At 41.2% G+C, this 22,105-nt stretch overlaps 3 protein-coding genes and 1 long non-coding RNA gene across 4 annotated transcripts; 3 read left to right on the plus strand and 1 right to left on the minus strand.

Annotated features, from left to right (window-relative positions):
• Positions 1-3,055: 3,055 nt before the first annotated feature.
• On the plus strand, positions 3,056-3,789 carry LOC123664715. Its single transcript, XR_006744875.1, has 2 exons — positions 3,056-3,278; positions 3,636-3,789. It is a non-coding gene; the product is annotated as an uncharacterized LOC123664715 (long non-coding RNA).
• Positions 3,790-6,745: 2,956 nt separating this feature from the next.
• On the plus strand, positions 6,746-9,156 carry LOC123664477. The gene is made up of 2 exons (XM_045599016.1): positions 6,746-7,113; positions 8,425-9,156. The coding sequence occupies exons 1-2, from the start codon at positions 6,942-6,944 to the stop codon at positions 9,099-9,101; spliced, it is 849 nt and encodes a 282-aa protein (XP_045454972.1). The 5' UTR covers positions 6,746-6,941; the 3' UTR covers positions 9,102-9,156.
• A 459-nt stretch (positions 9,157-9,615) lies between these two features.
• Positions 9,616-11,273, plus strand: LOC123664476. Its single transcript, XM_045599015.1, has one exon. The coding sequence runs from the start codon at positions 10,104-10,106 to the stop codon at positions 11,097-11,099; it is 996 nt and encodes a 331-aa protein (XP_045454971.1). The 5' UTR covers positions 9,616-10,103; the 3' UTR covers positions 11,100-11,273.
• Positions 11,274-19,729: 8,456 nt separating this feature from the next.
• On the minus strand, positions 19,730-21,868 carry LOC123664647. The gene is made up of 3 exons (XM_045599165.1): positions 21,570-21,868; positions 20,475-20,692; positions 19,730-20,390 (listed from the first exon to the last, which is right to left on the minus strand). The coding sequence occupies exons 1-3, from the start codon at positions 21,866-21,868 to the stop codon at positions 19,789-19,791; spliced, it is 1,119 nt and encodes a 372-aa protein (XP_045455121.1). The 3' UTR covers positions 19,730-19,788.
• Positions 21,869-22,105: the final 237 nt, after the last annotated feature.

A 22,105-nucleotide genomic window follows, 5' to 3' on the forward strand; every position in this document is an offset into this window, starting at 1 on the left:
CTCGCCCGCGCAAGGCTGCGGCCGCGGCGGCGAAAGCCGCCTCGTCGGCGGCCTGCTCGGGTGAGGGAGCCACGCCGGCCACACCGGCTGCTGCTGGCGACGCCGAATGGGTCACCGTCGCCAAAAAGAAGTCAAAGAAGAAAAAGAAGAAAAAAGATAAGGGCAAAGCTCCTGAGTCGGACGCCGCTGCTAAGGCTGCCCCGCAGCAGCAGCGGAAGGGACTCAAAAAGAAGAAGAAGACACCCAAGTTGGTGGCCCCCCGTCGGCCCGCAGTGATCATCGCACTGAAGCCGGACGCGATCGAACGGGGGGTCACCTATGCCGACGTTATTCGCCAGGCTGCAGGTTCGGTGAATCTCGCCAGCCTGGGAATTAAGGAGGGCTTAAGCATTCGTTCTGCCGCAACCGGGGCCAGGCTGTTAGAGCTGTCTAACGACCAGGCCCCGGAGGTGGCGCAGCGTTTCGCACAGGAGCTCGAAAAAGCCGTGGGAAGTGTGGCTAGAGTCGTTCGGCCCGAGAGACACGTCAGCTTGCGTGTTTCCGGACTCGACGACTCGATCACGAGAGAGATGGTCGTCGACGCGGCGGCCAAAGTGGGAAAATGCGACGCCGGTTCTGTCAGGGCCGCGGAAATCGCATTCGGTGGGAGCGGGATGGGATCAGTGGTTCTCCGCTGCCCGATCCCGATAGCGAAGGCACTCGCCGAGGCCGGCAGACTTCTGGTCGGCTGGAGTTCGGCGAGAGTCAGGCTTCTGGAGCGGCGCCCGTTGCGCTGCTTTGGATGCATGGGTATCGGGCACACTCGCCCGACCTGTCCGACGGCGGTAGACCGTAGCAGACTTTGCTACAGGTGTGGTCTCGAGGGTCACTTGGCCCGCACATGCACTAAGGCGCCGAATTGCGCGGTCTGTGCCGCTTCCGGCAGACCGGCGTCGCATGTGATGGGGGGACGGAATTGCCGTCCCCCTAAAGCCAATCGGAAAGTGGCCGCGAAAGTGGCCACTCCCGCTCAAAGGAGAAAAAGCCGTCAGGCAACTGAGGAGGCCGCGCCAATGTCTCCTTAGCGTGTGGGAGTGGGGATTAAACCCCCCACTTGCCGGGCTGGCGGGCGACAGATAAAGGGGTATCTGTCGTCCGCACTAGTCGGCCCAGAGGAGGAAGACGTACTTCTTGTGTTCGAGTGCGTCTTTCGGAGAGCTGCGAAACTCTCCGCGACGGGCCCGCAAGGGCAAGCGCCGGCGGGATTGCGAAAGAACTATGTGTCCTTGTGATCCCGCCACATAGGCGTACGGCAGAACACACGTGGCCGGTTTTTATTCAGTAAGAGTCTGACTCCCCTCGGTGTCCCCGCGCCGAGGGTGTCCATGAAGGATTTTCCCCACGTAAAAAAAAAAAGGCCTTTGGAGCCCCCCAGGCCTTTGGGGCCTGGGTCTCGGACTTAGGTCTGGGACCTAGGCTCCAAGGGGAGGAGTTGCTGGACTTTTACTGGGCGCGTCCCCACGGTGGCGGATAGGGGAACGCCACTCGCACTGAGCGGGTGGTAGGGGTTTTCGGACCCCCGCGGACCAAAACCAGTAGGTGTGGGCGCACCTTTAGCGGCTTGTCAGCCGCGCGGCCTAGGGGAGTAAACCCCGATTAAAAATCTAAGCTGTGATACAGCCCTTACTAATCATGGACACAAAGATCAAAACGTTACTACCCCAGGAGGGTACCTGCGCCTCCGGCAAAGGAGAATCCCTCCGTGCATCTTCGGATGCACGCTGCCCGTTCGATTCTGGGGAGGGCACCCTTTGTGACTGTGATTCGCCCCATATGGGCGTTGACGTTGTGCCCGGGAAGGGCGGTGATACGACCTCTGCTAGAAATACGGACTCCGATAACAGCCTTCGGAGTGGCGGCTCAAACGAGCCGTCACTCTCGAGGACTGGTCTCCCCTCGCGAGATCTCAAGGGGAGATTCCTCTCACGCCAAAAAGGCCCTTCTAAGGGCCAGGACAAAGGTGGAAACCGTTTTGCGGTTCTGGCTGCGGACGACAAAACGGACACGGATGCAGACATGGTTTCGGGATCCCCTGACAGGGATATTGCTTTGACGGGACGGCGGAAGCGGCCCTCATCCTCGACCTTCGCGTCTGGGCGTGACGGTTCGGACACGGAGGCCGAGGGCGCGGGCCTCGCTAAAATAAACACGGCGAGAAGGGGAAAGGCGAGAGGAACCACGGCGGGTCCTTCCCGGGAAAAGTTTCTCAAGCCAGCACCTGTCCGGCCGGAATCGACCAACTTATTCACCGACAACGAGTCCGACGTCGGCTCGTTGATCTTAGACGACGTTGTTGCGCTCAACGCGCAAGAACTCAGGGCGCGCGCGGGCGAGGGATTCGCCGTAATACTAGAGGTTGCCCGGAAATCCGGGAACCTCAAAGGCGAGTTCGTCGCAAAGCTGAAGAGGTCCGCGACGGACCTAAGCGAGGTGGTCGACGCCCTTGCCTCTAGGACCGAGGCCGATGAGGTGAGGCGGCTCCGAGCGGAGAACCGCCGCTTCAGGATGGAAATAGAGGCGATGAAAACGGAGCTGAAGGCGGTGCGGCGCGGCTTCGCCGAGACGAAGACGGAAGCGGCCGCTAACGCCGCCGTCGCCGCCGCCGCCGCTGCCAACGCCTCAATCGCCGGTCCACCTGCGACACTTCCGGTGGCGGACATGCTAGAGGAGTTCAAGCACTCCTTGACCTGCTCGCTGGGCGATATGATGAACGTCCGGCTGGCGCAGATCGAGGAGAGGCTGCCGCCGGCTCCGTCGGTCCGCCCCCAACTGGGAGCTGGTGGACCTCGACGCCCCGAGACGGCGGCCACTACGTCGGAAGCCCCCTCCACGGTTGCCCGGGAGGAAACCTGGGCAACAGTGGTTAAAAGAGGGAAGGGCAAGAGGAAGGGGAAAGGGAAGTCCTCCGCCCCTCCATCTACACCTGCAGGCGAAGGTCGAACTGCCGCCCCTGCGGCGAAGCCGGTTGACAAGCTAGCCACGGCGTCGTCCGCGCGACAGGCCGCCAAGCCGTCCAAGCCGTCCGGAAGGCCGGCAACAAAGGCGACCGTTAAGGCCAAATTCAAGGCCCCGTGATATGTTCAACAGCGTGATAGCTCTCGGATCGACCGTTCAGAAAGGCGCACGAGCGATGTTGTAAAACAGGCCCGAATCGCGAAAAGAGAAGACAGAGCAGCTCTGCGTGACTTCCAAGAAGAAGAGGAAGGCCTATTGTATGGTCCAGGCATAGCAGATTGACGGTGAGATGAAATTTTTAGGATAAATCACATGCGCGAACTTTCAAACGCGTTTTTCTCGAAACACCATTTTTCAAAACGGTAACCACGATATTTCAGAAACTATTGCACCGATCTTGTTCAAATTTATACAGCATCTTTAATATGTTATAAGCCAGCGATTGAACTAGGATTATCATGATTGCTTCGATAGTTTTTTTCGTACGAGCGAGAAACTTAAGAAAAAATGAGTAAAAAATAGAATGTAGTGAAATAGAAAAGTGTATAAAAAAGTCAATTTTTGTAATTTAGAATTCACTCTAGTTCAATCGCTAGTCTTGAATATGAAGATTAAAATGCCGTTTGGTTTTTTGATTTCAGATAAGCAGAACAGCCGCAATCTTGGTCACCGTCAAGCACCTCTTTTAGTTGATGTCTTCCTGTCGGCCACTATAACTGCTATTCTATTATATATTTTGACTTCAAAAAATTTGTAAAGCTTATTTAAATGTTAATAAAGATTATGCAAAAATAATGAGATTGATTATTTCAATGCTTTGCCCGTAAAAAATTATTGAAAAAGCCATAAAAAAACAGCCGAGAAACTAGAGGACGGCCTTAAAAAATGGTGAAATATTGTATTGTGCGGATACAAGATGTGGTTGATCATTTAGATGATATATCTGATTTGTCAGCTTATGAAGAGGATGATGACCCATGTTGGGATGATTTAAATTTGACCACCACTTCGGATTCCAATCTTAACTTACCTGATGGCAGAATAACTGAAATCAGTATACAAGAAATGTTTGATGATGATCACGAAGAAACACCAAGACAAGAACCATATGAAGATGAAGCTCTAACAGAAAACCTTGAAAATATTTTAGAGCCAACTTATCCTGAGTATGAAAATTTACAATGCTTTGCGAACACTGAACCAAATCCTTCCTATCTATCACTTATTTTGACTTCTGACTCTATACCCCTTCGTGATCGTGACTGCAGTTTTGTTGATGCTACTGAAAAATCTTCACCGCCGATTGTTTCTGAAGTCCAGTCTGTATTCACTCATATGGACCTAGAGACGCCTTCTGTTTCAACTCCAGCGCCAAATCGCGATGATACCGACATAACACCCGAGAATGATAATCTTCCAGTAGTAAGTGAGCATAACAATCAGAATCCTCGTTCTAGTTACACACATAAAACCCATAGACGTAAATTTTTTTAACGAGTTTGTAATAGAATTAATAGTGTATCAAACCAATAAATATGCTGAATAAAAACGCAGTCGAAACTGGGAACAAGTAACCTATAATGAAATAAAAGCGTATCTTTTAATTCTCATATTGATGGGCCTGAATCCTCTCCCCGATATGGAATTATATTGGTCCAGTGATACTTTCTATAGTAATGCTGAAATTTCAAGAGTAATTATCTAGATTTAAGAAATAGCAGAGAATTTACATCTGAACGATAACGGACTTGAACCTGCTAGAAATGAACCAAATTACGACAAACTATTTAAACTGCGGCCCTTGATCAATAAACTAAATTCAGTTTTCAGAATTAAAATGAAAAATTCGAGCAAACACTCTGTTGACGAATGCATGGTAAAATTTAAAGGCCGCAGTAGCCTGAAACAATACATGCCTAAAAATCCTATTACCTATAAGTAGTGACGTGGGTGTCTCAGAGACGGCATGGATGCAAAAAGTAGGCTCCCACCGCCGATGTTAAAGTGACGCCCCCGCCCTCCCTGCTCCCTGTTAACTTCGCGTTTCGGTGGCGTGATTAGTCAGTCGAGCGCTCGCGCTACTTGTATTTGTACATAGTAAAAATATGGTGCATAGCGACATCTGGTTCTAACGGCAGTATTACTATAGATCCTGGTATTGAGGTTTATCTAGCGAAGCTTGCGGGCTCACTAGATGGCGTGCTTGGAGAGTTGCTATGTATATTTGCACGGTTTGTTTTTACATCGTTTCATATTTAAATATTTATTTAATTGCTTAGGGTTTTTGTCTAAATTGTTTTTTTATAAATAATAAATATATATATATATATATTTATATAGCCTTCTTTCGGTTTGCTGTAATGGATAAATTTTTAATTTTGAGTGGCAACACTGCCAGGTTGACGGATTTTCGCTTCGACCATGATTGGGAATGGCGAGGGAAAGATTTCACGTTTTCGTGTTTTTTTTGGCCAGGTTCGCCTGTATTATAAAATTATGTCTCTGAAGTAGAGGAATAATATTTTTTTTTATCTCAACAATAATGCTTCCTTTGTTTTGTTTATTATGAAATAGATTTTTATCTGATTTCGGGGATGGTGGGAACGAGAGATTTCACATATGCAATCTACTCTGGTAAGATTTCAAACCATTTCTTTTTAAATTTGCATCGGTTCGATTACGCCATTTTGACAACGTGTTTTCTTTGTTTCAGGGTTTTATTACTTTTTTTGTGTTTTATTTTTTTATGTAACTAATGAATAAATTTATTACTTTAAATTAAAAAATAAATTAATGATGTAGGAAAAGAAAATTTAAATTAAAAATTATAACTTGAAATTAAAATGGAACTTGAATGAGTCACAAACCAGGACTCAAAAATTTAAAAAAAAGATTATATTTCAATTTCTTTCTGTCATTTTCGTTTCAATCATCGAGGCCTGGATGTTTGAATCTGGAATTTAAATAACACCAGAGGGATCTTTTCAATATTTTGAAAGCTGAGTCTACCGTGGATCACCAGGGCAATGAAACACCTGTCCGTATTAAAGTAAAATCCTTTGGGCTGGAGATCCTGCTCTTCAAAACTTCCTGTTGAAATCCTAACACCCGGTTGATGTCCAGAGCAAATTGACAATTGAGGTCATTGGTAATGAATTAATGAAGAAGAGGTACAGATTTTATCACTATTTAGTTTTATCCAAACTTATGTTTGCAAGGTTATTTGATTTCTGGTGGTATACTCGTTAAGCTCATTATACTCATCATGTTTTTTTAAATGTAGTAAAAATGTTAAAGAACCTTCTCTCTACGACTGAGCAACCTTAGTATTTGTTTAGACTGTAATTTCTGAAGTGATGGTTTTTGGGGTTAGCTATGTAGGCTTATTTTTATATTTCGTTACATGAGGGTAAGTGTAAAAATTGAAATTAAACTACCTTATTGTTGAACAACTAGTTGGTTTATTATTTAAATCTTTTTCCAACCTGCTTCAAAATTTGTATTTGGTCCTAGCCCTAAAGATTTATTACTATTTTCTTTGTCAACGGCACATTGTATTCCGAAATAGCCGGGCAACTTTTTCCGTCAATGTGTCGGGTGGCAATAAACATTGGATGTCTCTGAGACGTGAGGTCAGTATTTGCGCATATGAATTATTAGACGTCACATCAGTATTAGGCCTCCTACGCACTGGCGACCATGGTCGCCGCGACCTGGCCGCGGCGGCCAGTGAATTCTGGACTTTATATGGCAATCGCTATAGCCCCTACGCACTTAGCGGCCAGCGACCAGCGGCCACCGTTGGCCGCGGCGTCCAATTTGATGCCACGCGACCAGCGACCAATCGTGGCCGTCGAGAACATCACTTCTGTATTAAAATTCATCAGTGCTACCGCATCGGCCGCGGCGACCAGACGTGTAGCTAGCTACAGAGTGATTATTTTACAATGGCCAATTTCGACACGGAAAGGTTCATAATTGAAGTTGAAAATAGAAGAGGTTTATGGGATTTAGCATCAAATGATTACTCCAATAAAGATGTTAAGCGGCAGTTGTGGCTTGAAGTGGTCGATATATTTGGCGGTGAATCCATGGAAGATAAAGAAAAGGCAGAACTTGGTTAGTATTTTATTTTATTATGCCTAAGTAAATTAATAATGCGATGAACTACAATAAACGCAGCAGGTGCTGTAGTAGCATTCGACACGTATATGTGACATGAGTGATTTTTTTTTAAAGTTGTTCCGTTCATTCAAAATCTAAGAAATTTTAGCAAATAGGTAATTGTCAAAAGTATAACTATTTTATTTCTACTATTTTTCGCTTTGCACATGAGTTTTGACAATTATTTGCTAAAATTTCCCAGGTTTTCGTAATGATTGGAATAACTTTTTAAAAAGATTACTCATACCGCATGTGCGTTCGACGCCATTTTGTTTACGGCGCGCAATGGCGGCTCGCGGCGAGCACCCATATATTTACAAATTGTGCCAGGGCAAGCGACCATCGGTACTGAAGTAGTTTGCGAATATATCTCGATATTCGGTTGATGTTCTATTTGCTCTATTAGGTAAACATGCAGGTATTTCTAATAAAGCCTCTGGTACAGTTAACGTGTCCTTGAAATCATATCCGTCTCTTTCTCGCACAAAATTATGAAGCACACATAGAGCTTTTATAATCACAACTGCAAATTCTTTCTTGACGTTTAGGGGTCGGTGAAGAATCTGCCATTTACTGGCTAATATTCCAAATGTACATTCAATATAGCGGCGGGCACGGGATAGTCGATAATTAAAATTAGTCTTTACATTATTCAAGTTTCTCCCAGCATACGGTCGCATCATATGTTCCGATAGTGAAAACGCCTCATCACCCACTAAAACGAACGGCATTGATTGGCCATTTTCTTTGATGGGGTTATTGCTCGGAATATCGAGATCATTATTTAAAAGCCTATGATAAAATACAGAGTCTTTGTAAATTGACGAATCACTGCATTTGCCGTATGCTCCAATATCTACGTAAAGAAATTTATAATTTACATCACATATTGCAAGTAACACGATTGAAAAATAATTCTTGTAATTGTAATAAAGAGATCCCGAATGTTGTGGTTTGATAACTCTAATGTGCTTGCCGTCGATGGCTCCGATGCAATTAGGAAATTGGGCGTATTTTTGAAAACCTTCAGCCGTTTGAATCCACTTATCTCTGGTCAATTGTGGCATCACAATTGGTTTTAATATCTCCCATATTGCTTCACAAACATCAAATACTATTTCCGATACTGTAGGAAGCCCTATACGGTATTCATAACTTATATGAGATAAAGAACACCCAGTAGCCAAATACCTGAAAATAAAATTCACATTAATAAACATAATATTAGTTTTGTAATATGTACTACATTTATTTATTGATTTACAGGCATTACTCTCCAAAAAAGATGGAAAAACCTTAGAGACTGTTTCACAAGAGAGCTGCGCCGTCTTAAAGATGTCAAAAGTGGTTCTGCTGCAAAACGTAAATCACAATACACCTATTTCAACCAATTACTGTTTTTGAAATCAGTGCTGGACACAAACGCAACAGAAAATAGTCTCGAAGAGGCAAGTCAAGAAAATGAAAGTGCAAGATCTTCTGATCTTGAGACTCAACAGTCTGCATCAAAGTCGCTTAGAACAAAAAGGAAGAAAAAAATACCAAACGAAGAATCCGATACAGACCCTCTAATTTCAGTTCTGCATAAGACCATAGCGACTACACAGAATGATTCAAATTGTGACAGACTGTTTCTTTTATCCCTCCTCGAAAGATTTCAAACAATCCCTGCTGCAATGAAGACCAAAGCGAAAATGGAAATCATGGAAATTATAGAAAAATACCAACCGAACTGTACACCTACAACAGCGCGCATAAACTATTCAAGTAATTTCAATACTCTTAACGACCAAGAATATGACCCGCATCGACCGAGTTATTCAGGTTATTCTACTACCAACAGGATATCAGATGATTCAAATTACAGCGATACTCATACTCATTATTCTGATATTTCTCAAAATTCAGAAATGATAGACCTATTTCCCAATTTGAATGATTAATTGTTCACAATTGCCATTTTTTAAGTTATGAAAATACAAATAATTTGATTATCTACTTCAGTTTTTTAATATTTAAAAACATGTTATAAGCAAGCCCTTTTCCTCTCCTTTTCAAAGTCGTAAAGTAGAATACTACTGAACAATAGTTCATAAATTTTTTAAAGTGGCAAAACCTTGGTCAATGAATTATACAGGTTGTTGTGAAAAACGCAACAGTGGTGGTTTAGGGTGATTCAGAATCAAGTCTTGTATAATTCAAATTTACAAAAAAATCCGTTTAGCAGTTTAAGTAAAAAAAAGGCCCTATCACATTATTTTTATTTTTCCTGTACACAATACTCCATTCCGAAACATCCTTTAAAATATATCACGTATTTTTTAAACATTCTGTATTTAAAAAAGAAAAAGCTTACCTTATTGTTATTACTAATTTTTCTTCTGCTGGAATGCATTTCCGATAGTTGTTACCAGTTCCAGTAATTTTTGGTTTTATTGTATCCAGTATAGATATTCTATTTCACGATGAAGGTTTGACTTTGCTTGTTGTTAACCGTGCACATACACATCGTGTTAGTGTGCGTAGGCCTCTGAGTGGTCAGTCACGATCGCAACGCGGTCCGTGTCACTAGTGTTTTGGGTCCGCGCAAGATGTCTACACAAAGTACTGTCAGCAAGGCAACTAAACACAGAAAAGTTGTTAAAAGTGAGGTAACATTAATTCATTTTTTTTTTGTTTGTATTTAATGTAGTAGAGTTAGTTGACAGTACTAATTTAGTTTGGTTTGATTTTAGGGTCGAAGCATAATAGCTAGCGTTTACCATTTCCTAAAAGAGGAGTATGAATTTACGAAATCAGTTATAGAGCCTAACTGTGATCTATCTCATTTACGAAATATTACTCAGCGTACAGCTGAGGCAACAGGTGTTTCTCTTTCAACTGTCCAACGGATCTTAAAAGAAAAGAAGGAATTGCCATCCACTTCCTCAAAGTTTACTTCTCCTATGAAGAAAAGAATAAAACGAGATAACAAGATAGACGTAGATAATTTCACAGCCGATGTTATACGAAGTACGGTACAAAATTTTCATGTCGTTCATAAAGTGATCCCAACGTTGGCGAACTTAAGAAGAGTTTTAAATGAAAAGATTGGCTTTGAAGGTTGTCTCGAAACGCTTCGACGGCTATTACTCAAATTAGGATACAAGTGGCGCAAAACAGAAAATAACCGAAAAGTTTTGACAGAACGTCATGACATACAGATGTGGCGACTAAAATATTTAAAAAAGATATCTGAATATCGCTCTCAAGGACGACCTATTGTCTACACTGATGAAAGTTATGTTCTTTCAACACACGTGCGCAACAACACCTGGGCACAAAAAAAAGAAAGCACGCCATTTTTGAAAAAGTTAAGCACAGGTAGCAGATTTATATTAGTGCACGCGGGAACAGAGAATGGATTTATTGAAAATGCGTCATTGGTTTATAAGGCTAATTCTACAGTTGGCGATTATCATTCGAATATGAGCTATGATAATTATATAAAATGGCTCAACGAAAAACTTTTACCAAATTTACCGGAACGCTCTGTCATTGTCTTAGACAATGCTTCTTATCATAATACACAGGCTGAAAAAATGCCAACATCGACAACAAATAAAGCAGACATGCAGCAATGGCTCAGAGACAAGGGCATAGCATATGAACAATCTCTTCTTAAATTGGAATTATATGACATAATTAAAAAACACAAAGATCAACACATAAAATACAAAATCGATGATTTTATCAAGAGCAAAGGTTTTGATGTTCTACGCCTCCCTCCTTATCACCCGGAATTGAATGCGATTGAAAACATTTGGGGAATTGTGAAAAATGATATCGCTTCAAAAAATATTGAACAAAATATGACTAACATGGAAACACTAATAAATGAAAGCTTGAACAAAGTTACTAGCGAAACGTGGTGTAAAACCTGTACTCATGTTAAAAAATAGAAAAAGAATACTTGAAATACTTTGACTTAGATTTTGAGTTCGTGATTGATTTGCAAAATGATTCCGACGACAGTGAACCAGAATTTGAAAATTATGTATCTGACAGTGATTAACAATATCGAATTCTGTCAATTTTTTTCATTTCTTTACTGAATAAAAATGCATAAAACCCTATATCTACTTACTTTTTTCCATCAAGCAAGTTTTTTCTAACAATAAAATATATGTAATATAGGTATATAAAAGACAAATATTTATAATATATATATTAATAATAATAATAATAAATGAACATTTATCAAATATTCATCATTAAAAAAATAATTATTTAATATAAAAATGCGTTTCTGATTTCTTTGCTAACGCTCCTTCAGTTTACACACACAAATGCGCCTGTCGGTACACGTCACTACTACAATAAAGGCAAAACCTTCATCGTGAAATAGAATAACTATAACAGGTTAAAAGTATTCGTTGACATTCTCATGTAATTAAAGAATCTCTTCTCATACATTTTTAAATCCAAAAAATAAGTATAATATAATCCTTTAGTCTTTCTCTCGCAAAGTAATGGATGCACCCAAAACTGTCTTTTACGTGAAATCTTCCGTTTTCGTTTTCGTAGTAAATACACAAGCACAGTTAGCGTGATTATCTTCTGCACGTCCATCTTGACACATCCTTGGAAGTCGACTGCAAATTTTTCGGCCGTCCACATGTCGCGCTTGCCTACGCACCGGCGACCATGGCCGCGGCGGCCTGGCCGCGTCTATGGTCGCCAGTGCGTAGGCAGACTTAGAGTTTATTTTTCTGTCTCTTATTCGTCACCTCATTATGTACGCTACTATTTTAGATGGATCAATCATGACCTTCGGGAAATAGCCGAAAGCGAAAGCGAGTAGCACTAAATGTCTTGACAAATCAAAATACCCTAAGTCAATGGAGAGAAGCTGAGATGGAGCGAGACTTCAGTAATGTAAAGGGTGTCCAGCGGGAATTTTTCAACTTTAAATCAACGTTACTCATTTGTAAGCGGGGTTAGGGCCGCGGAGGGGGTGGCGTTAGAAGCGACGTTTCTGCGGATTTGTCAGTCGCCATGAGTCATTGGTCGGGCGCGCACCGCGCGTACGCGGTGGAACAATATTTGATGAACGGTAATTCGCCTATTCGAGCGCGTCGTGCTTTTTGTTTGCATTACAACATTCGGCGATTAAGCGATGGTCCGAGTACGCAGCTTATCAGAACGTGGGTGCAAAGATTTCGAGAAGAAGGGACAATGATCAATAGGCCGCCACCAGGACCGTCTACGTCGGCAGCAACACCAGAACGAGTGACACAGGTGCGTCAAGAAATTCTTAGAAATCCAAGGAAATCAGTAAGAAAGATTGCCGCCTCTACAGGCATTAAGAAGTCAACTGTGCACACGATTTTGAAAAAAAAAACTAAAGCTTCATCCCTATAAAATGCAAATTGTCCAAAAATTGAATGAGAACGATTATGTTTCAAGGGAAAGGTACGCCAGAACGGCTTTGGAACGATTTCGAACCCCCAGAACACTTGGAAACATATTGTTCAGCGATGAGGCACATTTTCACATCGGGGGTTACGTAAACAAGCAAAATATGCGTTACTGGAATCCCAACAACCCAAAAGAACGTCATCAGAAAAGTTTGCACTGCCCTAAAACCACAGTATGGTGCGCCATCTCAGCTCAAGGAATAATCGGACCGTATTTTTTTAATGAGGGGGAAACTGTGAATTCCTCTGTATACTGCCGCATGATTGATGAGTTTTTGGTGCCGCAATTGCAAGTTTTTCCAGGGCGCAACAATAGGACACATTTTCAGCAAGATGGGGCAACCCCGCACACTTCCAGGGTGTCCATGTCGAAGTTAAGGGACATTTTCCCTGGAAAATTAATAAGCAAGTACGGAGACATAGCCTGGCCACCACGATCGCCTGACTTGACGCCCTGTGATTTTTTCTTGTGGGGATACCTCAAGTCTAAAGTGTACTGTAATAATCCCCGCACCATATCTGCACTGCAAGAAAATATCCGGCGTGAAATTGATGCAATCCCCCAAGCACTGTGTTGGCGCGTATTCGCCAATATGAGGGTTCGCTTACAAGAGTGTGTTGCGAGAAATGGACGTCACTTGGAGGACATTATTTTTAAAAAATAAAATCCGCAGAAACGTGCTTTGTTTTAAAAATATAATAAATATTTTGAGTTTATTAATATGTTTTTTATTTAAGTTTATAAAACAAAATTTTCCGCTGGACACCCTTTAGATGAGGAAGATGTGGATCCAGACTTGGGTTTGCAAAGCGAACATGACTCTGCTTCAGAACAATCAGCGGAAGAAGAATCTCAGGTATTCCAACCACAAATATCACCACTCAATTCAGTTGGGTAAAGCTTTAGATTAGGTAAAACCGAATTTCGGGACCGTGGGGGGATGGGGGGGGAGAGGGTGGGGAACGCTACCCCTGGTACCACTGTCACACCTCGGAACCCCATGGTTATGGAGATATCCATGGTTAAAGTTTTGAGGTTAGAAGAAGAATTTCGAAAGTTAGAGGAACGCTTGGCTCCGGCGCTACGGGAAGTGCAGCCCTTCCGCCCTTGCGTGCGAAAGCACGCTCACTCATGCTCCGTTCCGCAGCGGAGGCGACCAGCCTCAGCCGCTCCTCTACGCATTCGTTCGCGCGCTTTCGCACGGCGGGCGAGGGCTGCCCTCCCTTCGCGCCTCCGCGGCACAAAAAAAACACTCTAGGGGTAGGACAGACCAAGACCACGTGGACAGTGGGGTGCTCCGATTCGGTTTTGGGTATTTTTCGAATTTCTAAACCTATATTCTAGCACGCAATGTTACTAATTTTATTAGAATATTATGTCTGACGCGTTAATTTGTTTAAAAGTGTCGATTTGTCACACAATGCAAACAGTACGAGCTAAAAGGTATTATAATAGCTTTAAATTCTTCTTCTAACCTCAAAACTTTAACCATGGATATCTCCATAACCATGGGGTTTTGAGGTATGACAGTGTTACCTTGTATAGATTCCCCTACACCCTCCACCCTCCACACCCAAAAACCCCATAATTCGGTTTTTTTTGTACGGAGCATGAGTGAGCGTGCTTTCGCACGCAAGGGCTGCACTTCCCGTAGCGCCGGAGCCAAGCGTTCCTCTAACTTTCGAAATTCTTCTTCTAACCTCAAAACTTTAACCATGGATATCTCCATAACCATGGGGTTCCGAGGTGTGACAGTGGTACCAGGGGTAGCGTTTCCCACCCTCTCCCCCCCCATCCCCCCACGGTCCCGAAATTCGGTTTTACCTAATCTAGATCTTAGCCTTCAGTTGCTATAGAAAATTCGGGTCTACCCTTAATACCCTCACAAGATAATGTACCAACAATATCTCAAAGAAACTAAAGATATTACGTAGGTAAGAATGGTTTCAAATGGTCAAGTCGCTCACTTAGTCATAACATAGTGAACATACCTAGATCACATCCCAGAATATTCACCAACCTAGAAGACTTATGAAAAAAAAAAATTTTTTTTTTTTGACGGAGAGATAACACAAAAAATAATTATACATATCAATAAGAAGCTTTGCCAGATTCGAGTAAAGTATAAAAATCAGGAAAAACCTGAGCTTCGCGACACGGACGCAGAAGAAATTTCTGTAGTGATGGTTTTTGGGGTTGGCTAGGTAGGCTTTTATATATTTTTTTTATTTGAGGGTAGGTGTGATATTTGTAATTAAACTACCTTATTGTTGAACTACTAGTTGGTTTATTATTTTAAAACTTTTTCCAACCTGCTTCAAAATTTGTATTCGGCCCTAACCCTAAAGATTTATTACTATTTTCTTTGTCAACGGCACATTGTATTTCGAGATAGCCGGGCAACTTTTTCCGACAATGTGCTGGGTTAATTAATTGTTTTATTACTTGTTTTAGGAAAACTTGTTATGAAAAAGTGGAGACAGATGAGAGATGCCTGGGTAAGAACACTAAAAGATAAAAAGAATTGCAAGACGTCTGGTTCCGCTGTCTCAAACACGAAGCCCTACAAATACCATAATCAGATGCTGTTTTTGAAAAAAGTAGTTGCTGCTGGTGAAACGCACGAAAGCGTCTCTGCTAAACAAACTGTAGAACACACCGAAGATGACACCACGAGATCGAATGAACCTACAAAGGAAGATGACAGTGTGACTACAATGACACAACTTGACAATGACAGTCAAAAAGACAAACAAAATCTAGCCCCCCCGCCAAAACGCAGAGAACCAGCCAAAAGAAAGTTTAATGAAATGGATGCCAAAATGATGTCCTACATTGACTATCAGATAAAACCAAAGTAAATTGAGCAGGGGTGTTAAACCTATTAAAAAATATCAAACCAGGAGGGTTGGCCAGTCAACTTATGACTGGTCAGCCTATACACAAACATCTGGTGCTAGTGACTATCAATCCCAGGGCTATTTTAGCACACGACAGCCTACTGATAGTGCACTATCGCCAGTACAATCTGTATACATTGATGCTACGTTAGATCTGTCTGAGTTTTAAAAATAAAAGTACGTACCTTCAAAATATCGCTAGTTTTTCTTCTGGGCAGATACTTTTCCTCCAACGCGTACGAGTATCTTGCTTTTTTAAATCCTTTTCCAATAGTTTAAGAAGTGCTTTGATTTCGATGCCATAAGAAATCATATATGTGATGATTAGCGGAGAAATTAGTTGCCCACAGTTTTAAAATTGATGAAGTCTTTGGAAGATGCCGAATTATTTAATAGAAGTGCGAAATCGTTATGGCGACTTGTAAATAAAATCGGATTTCGATACAAAAAAATAAACAAACCAAAAAGGCTTATATAAAGGACGGATATAACTATTGCTATTGCACGGGTGACATTCTTAGAAAAGGCGAAATACATTACGGATTGGAACAACGTAGTATTCCTTGACGAGACATGGATGAACGCCAATGATACTGTTGGCAAAGTGTAATGGAGACGACACTACTCACGCTTTTGACTAAAGTACCGGAAGGTAAAGCGAACGATTAATAAAATAATTTGCTACGCGGGCACAGTTAATGGGTTTGTCGATAACTCACCTCTCGCGTTTAAGTCCAAAAAGAGGAGAGACTATCATAAAGAAATGAATGTGGAAAAATTTAAAGAGTGGTTTATTAAAATGATGGGCAATTTAAAGGAACTCAGCACCATTAATAGGATAATGCGCCATACTATTCGGTTCAACTGAATAAAGCGCCAACATCGTGTCACAACAAAGCGCAACATGTCGAGTGGCTTAAACAATAACATTGACGTTGATATGACAATGTTGAAGGCGAAGCTAAACCAATTCAACTCGACGAGATGGCTAAACAACGCGGTCATCAAGTTTTGCTCCTACCACCATACCATTGCTAGTACAACGCAATTAAAACCCCGTGTACAAGTCTAACACGCGTTATGAAAGCATAGGCTCCGTCAATAAAAATCAAAAAATTATTTTTTCGAGCCTCGTGTTTTAAAAAAGTGGCGGTAGCTATTATTTAAGGTGCGTTCCATAAGTGAGAGTGTTCGCAACTCTGTGGAGTCCCTGGTTCCCGAATTATTAGCGTCGAAACTTCAAAACAGCGTAATCAGTGTTAAAACAATGTTTACGGGGTTGAGAAATTGATAGTTTTTAGCCGCTGCACAGAGGAGTATTTGACCCAAAAAGTCGATCAAAAGTCGGAAATAATAAACTAACAAATTTCAGGTAGCCATTGCTATCTGGCCGGCGGTAAGAGTCTAAGGAACAATATTCCGTTATCTTTATTTGTAAAGCATCACTCACCACCGCATGATCAGTCGTCTTTTGAGCGCATTGCTAATCGCACGTACTGTTACAAAGTGAATACACAAAAAAAAATCTGTTAAGTTATAAGTGTTTTTGTGTCCAATCAAGTAAACTGTGGTTATTTTGATGGATATTGTAGAGTCAGGTATGTAGAAACTATATCATAAGCTTATTTTATAATTTTTATATAACATAATTAGTTCTGTTGATTTTTGAGAAGTGATCTACTTTGTCATTTTTGTTTTGTTTTGTAATTATGTTAAGAAGCTACTTGGTTATATTTCCGGACCTTTCCGGGATCTAATTTCTTTTACATCTTTTTACTTGATGTGTAATCTTTGCGTGTTTTTAAAAACCAGCTGCCAGAAAGTGCCAAAAATATGAATTCAGTAGATAAAAATTTAGTTGTGGTTTGCCAGGACAAACTTGTTTTTGCGGTTACCTCTATTTATCTAAGCTTTTCCTTGTTATAGCCCCGTCTGGTTTGAAGATTGTGACACGGGAATACATCTATCGCATGACAAAAGAATACGAAGTAAAAGATTTTGCAAAAAAATTGGATTTAGCCGAGAAGCAAATTATAAATCGATCTACTATCCCGACCGAGCAAACGCAACAGTTTCTTCGAAAATTTTCGCGACTTAAATCGGAAATGAAAGCAAAATGGCAGGCTTCTAAGAGAACTGAGAATTATTTTTACAAAAATACCATGATTGGTTGCAAGTCACTCTCGAAATACCATTAAAATGTGCATCAAATATTGTAGGCCGTCCGAAGAAAGCCTTTGAAGAATTAACCGATTGCAGTAAACGTCGCAAAACAGTACATTTGAGAACGCAAAATCAGGCACAAAGTCTTCTTTATGCTGGTCAAATGGCACTTAGAGAATCTGGGAATGTTAATGGAGCACAGGTTATAAAAGATATAATTTCATCACCATCACGTGCTAATAAATATCGAGATGTACTCAGAAAAAGGAATACCCCTGAGTGGAAAGTTACCCAATTAACGCCAACGCAAGCCTTATCTATGTTTGTTGAAGCATCTTTAACAAGAAAGCAATATGAAATCGTAAGAGAAAGTTCAAAGAAACTATATCCGTGCTACTCCATCCTTCAAAAAGCAAAATCAGATTGCTACCCAGATACTGACGCTTACCGTGTCACTGAAACATGTGCGGAAATAAAATTACAGGCATTACTGGATCACACAGCCAAACGATTTATTTTGTATTTGGAAGAAGTGTTGACATCACTAACACAAGAAGAATCAGCTCACTTGGAGCTCACTTATAAAATAGGGTTGTGATGGCTCCCAGCAAGCTCAATTTAAACAAAGGTTTTCCAGTAGTAGTGACTCTGACGCCAACATTTTTCAGTCTTCACTGGTACCCCTTCAGCTCGTATGTAAGACCAATAACAAAGTAATTTGGCATAACCCATCGCCCTCTTCACCGCGCTTCTGCAGACCAATGCGAATTAGATTCATTCAAGAATCAAAGGATATAACAAATGAAGAAATAATCTATCACAAAGAACAAATCGAACATTTATCAGGAACCAAAATAACTGTGGGGTCTGGAGAAGTGGTTGTCAACCACAAATTGCTATTTACCATGGTAGATGGTAAAGTCTGCAATGCAGCTACAAATACAACCTCGACCATGCGATGCTATATTTGCAAAGCTACCTCCAAAGAATTCAATAATTTATCAAAATTTGAAGGAATACATATAGACCCGAAAGATTTGGAATTTGGTTTATCCATTTTGCATGCAAAAATCAGATTTTTGGAATCAATACTGCATATTTCATATAAGCTACCAATAAAAAAGTGGCAAGTCCGAACAGAAGCTGAAAAGAATATTATAAAAGAAAGAAAGCAACATATCCAAGAAAAATTCAGAAGTGAGCTTGGACTAATAGTAGACGTACCTAAGGCTAATTATGGCAACAGCAACGATGGCAACACCAGCAGAAGGTTCTTCGCTAATGCTGAAACGTCCGCAAGCATTACAGGAATAGATAAAACTTTAATAGAGAGATTTGCTACTGTCCTGGAGGTAATATCTAGTGGACACAAGATCGACATAAACAAATTTGATGTCTACTGCCGAGATACAGCCAAGCTTTACGTCCAGTTGTATTCATGGCATCCGATGTCGCCTACCCTACATAAAATATTGATACACGGCTCAATAGTTATCCAACATGCGCTTTTAGAGCTCGTTCCCACTTGTCGGGTGTCGGATCCGTATATTAAACGGAAGTTCTAGTGGCAGAGCATTATATATGACGCTATTCACACTTATCGGAAACCGATTTTGTGTCGGCTCCGACAAGAAATGTCGGGTGTTTTGCCAGCCCTCTACGCCCGGAAAAAAATCGTGTCGGATCTCGCTCGCCTATGATTAAGAACGGCGCTGTTCACATTTGTCTGATGTCGGAGCCGATAACCCTCTCTCCGCTACCCCTCATTCCGTTCGTGCGTACGTCGTACCTGCGATCGCGCACACACACATCGCGGCGCGCAAGCAGAGTTGTTGTGTTTTTATTGTACGCACGTTTGGTGATTCGTAGTAATGGAAAGAAATATCAACCCCGAACAATTGATCACACTAGTTCAGGAAAGAGGTGTCCTTTGGGACAAAACTCTAAATGATTATAAAGATAAGCAACTGAAAATAGCTGCTTGGCGGGAAGTTTGCTGCCTACTCATACCTGATTTTGACAATTTGGACGAAAAAGAAAGACAATCATGTGGTAAGTGTTTGAAGTTATTTATTTAATAATATACGTAAAATTCAAAACATAAATATTAACCATGCGCTTCTGGTTGCCAAGGCACCGAGCCTATTGTTGAAACGAAGTAGTTTGCAAATTCAGACCGTATATCATTTGCAATAGGACCACCACGTGGATTACAGTTTTGCAGTTGTACTTGTTCTTGCATCGGATTTTCTGCCGTATAATGAATATCTTCAAAGTTCAGACCGTCCTTTTCTCTTACAAAATTGTGTAATACTGTACACGCTTTTACAATTTCGATAGCCGTGTCTGGGTGGACATCCAGTGGCCGATGAAATATTCTCCATTTATTGGCTAAAATACCGAATGCGCATTCAACGTACCTTCTTGCCCGACTTAAACGATAGTTAAATATTTTTTTCATGTGGTCTAAATGAGTGCCTCCAAAAGGTCTTAACAAATTTGTTGACAGAGGGAAAGCCTCATCGCCCACGAGAACATAAGGCATATCATTTTGAAGTGTTGCATGTAGAGGCCTTGGTTTTGGTATATTTAAACTACCATCATTCAGTTTCTTCCATATAGTTGACTCCTTGAATATTGAAGAATCGCATTCTTTTCCATACGAGCCAACACTCATAAAAATAAAACGATATTCTGAATCAACAACGGCTAGTAAAACAAATGAAAAATAATCTTTGTAATTAAAATACATCGAGCCAGTATTGTTTGGTTTCACCACTCTAATGTGCTTACCATCAACTGCTCCAAGACAGTGCGGAAAGTTGGCTTTCATATCAAAACTTTTGGCAATTTCCAACCATTTACTCTCATTATCAGGAATTTTCATGAACTCGTCTCTTAATACATCCCAGATAGTGGAACTAATTTCTTTGCAGATTTTACTAATAGTTGACACACCAACTCTGTAACTATAGTGCAATTCTTTGAAGGAACAACCCGATGCGTAATATCTGTAAAATAATTAAGTAGGTAAAATAATTAACATTTCTATATGTACCTATTGTAATTGCAGGTAAATTAGTATCTACAAAGTGGTCGAATCTACGAGATGCCTGGATGCGAGCAAATAAAAATGACGTCAAAAAATCCGGAGCAGGGGCTAAGTTTTCAAAGCCATATATATATAAAGAACAGATGAGTTTTCTGCAAAAAGTGGCTGAGCCTAATCGAACTCATGATTCTGTCAAGAAGCGTCCAACAGATACATGTCCCGAGGCATCAGCGGCCAATACAACAGATATAAATTCAGAGCTGCTATTACCAAGCACTTCCAAAAAGCCCAAAACCCTCGATGACAAAATAAGCCAGTTTTTAGATAGCAGGCTACAGTCAGACAGAAGTAACGAACATCCAATGCTCTCTTTTTTCAAAGGTGTTCTACCGAGCGTTACGTCTTTTGACGATAGTGAAACTTTAGAGTTTCAATCAGGCGTGCTGTCACTGATTCAAAATATTAAAAAGCAGCGTGAAAGTCGTTTATACTCATCAAACTATGGTTGGCATTCACAGTCAAGAGATCACGTGCAACAATCTGTATATTCGTCACAAAACCAGAATGTGCACCCACCATTAAACCAGAATAATATCTTCCCTTCAAGTGGATATGGATATTCGACACGCCAACTCGTTGAACCAGCATCACCTACTTTGTCACTACATTCAAGTAATACTCAAGATTCGGACTTAGATTTTAGTAATATTTAACTCCACTAATTTGTTTTCGTAATTAAAAAAAATTAAAGTTATTTCTTTCAATAAATATATGTGAACTAAAAGTGACTGTTTTATCTCTTCCTTTATACAAATTAATATGTATAATTATATTACCTTAAAAATATCGCCAACCTTTCTTCAGTACAAATGCAGTCTCTAAATCTCGTATTTTGGTAGTTTATGCTCACTGATATTTGAGCCAATAGATGGTTGAATGTAGTTATCGACATTCTAAAATAATTGAAAAACTTAATTTCGTCACTCCTCAATTCTGTTATTAAATTCTGAAATGTTCCCAAACTAAATCTTTCTCTCAGGATTGGGTGCACCCAATATTTTCTTTCCTTGGCTGTCTTTCTTCGTTTTCTTCTCAAATAATAATACATCACAACAAGAGCTTCGTCGACGTCCATCGTGCACGCCTCGCGTAGAGTGCTTAAAATTGGCACTAGCTTCGACCGTGGCCGACAACCGATTATTAATCGTGTGTGTGAACAAAGGCGCCGACATCCGATTAATATACGGATCCGATAGCCGACAGGTGGGAACGAGCTCTTACCCATAGGAACTCTGTCGGAAGAAGCAGCAGAAGCACGAAATAAACATTTCAGACAGTACAGGGAAAGGTTTTCAAGGAAATTTAGCCGGAT

This window comes from Melitaea cinxia, chromosome 22, assembly GCF_905220565.1.
Source record: "Melitaea cinxia chromosome 22, ilMelCinx1.1, whole genome shotgun sequence".
NCBI lineage: Eukaryota > Metazoa > Arthropoda > Insecta > Lepidoptera > Nymphalidae > Melitaea > Melitaea cinxia.

Excerpts from the sequence above, each read along its gene's own strand:
- LOC123664477 (XM_045599016.1), top strand. The coding sequence starts at position 6,942 with ATGGCCAATTTCGACACGGAAAGGTTCATAATTGAAGTTGAAAATAGA. Across the intron at positions 7,114-8,424 it reads TAAAGAAAAGGCAGAACTTG|GCATTACTCTCCAAAAAAGA; the intron begins GTTAGTATTTTA and ends ATTGATTTACAG.
- LOC123664476 (XM_045599015.1), top strand. The coding sequence starts at position 10,104 with ATGAAGAAAAGAATAAAACGAGATAACAAGATAGACGTAGATAATTTC.
- LOC123664647 (XM_045599165.1), bottom strand. The coding sequence starts at position 21,868 with ATGGACGTCGACGAAGCTCTTGTTGTGATGTATTATTATTTGAGAAGA. Across the intron at positions 20,693-21,569 it reads AGGTTGGCGATATTTTTAAG|ATATTACGCATCGGGTTGTT; the intron begins GTAATATAATTA and ends ATTATTTTACAG. Across the intron at positions 20,391-20,474 it reads CTGTCTTGGAGCAGTTGATG|CCGTTGTTGATTCAGAATAT; the intron begins GTAAGCACATTA and ends TTGTTTTACTAG.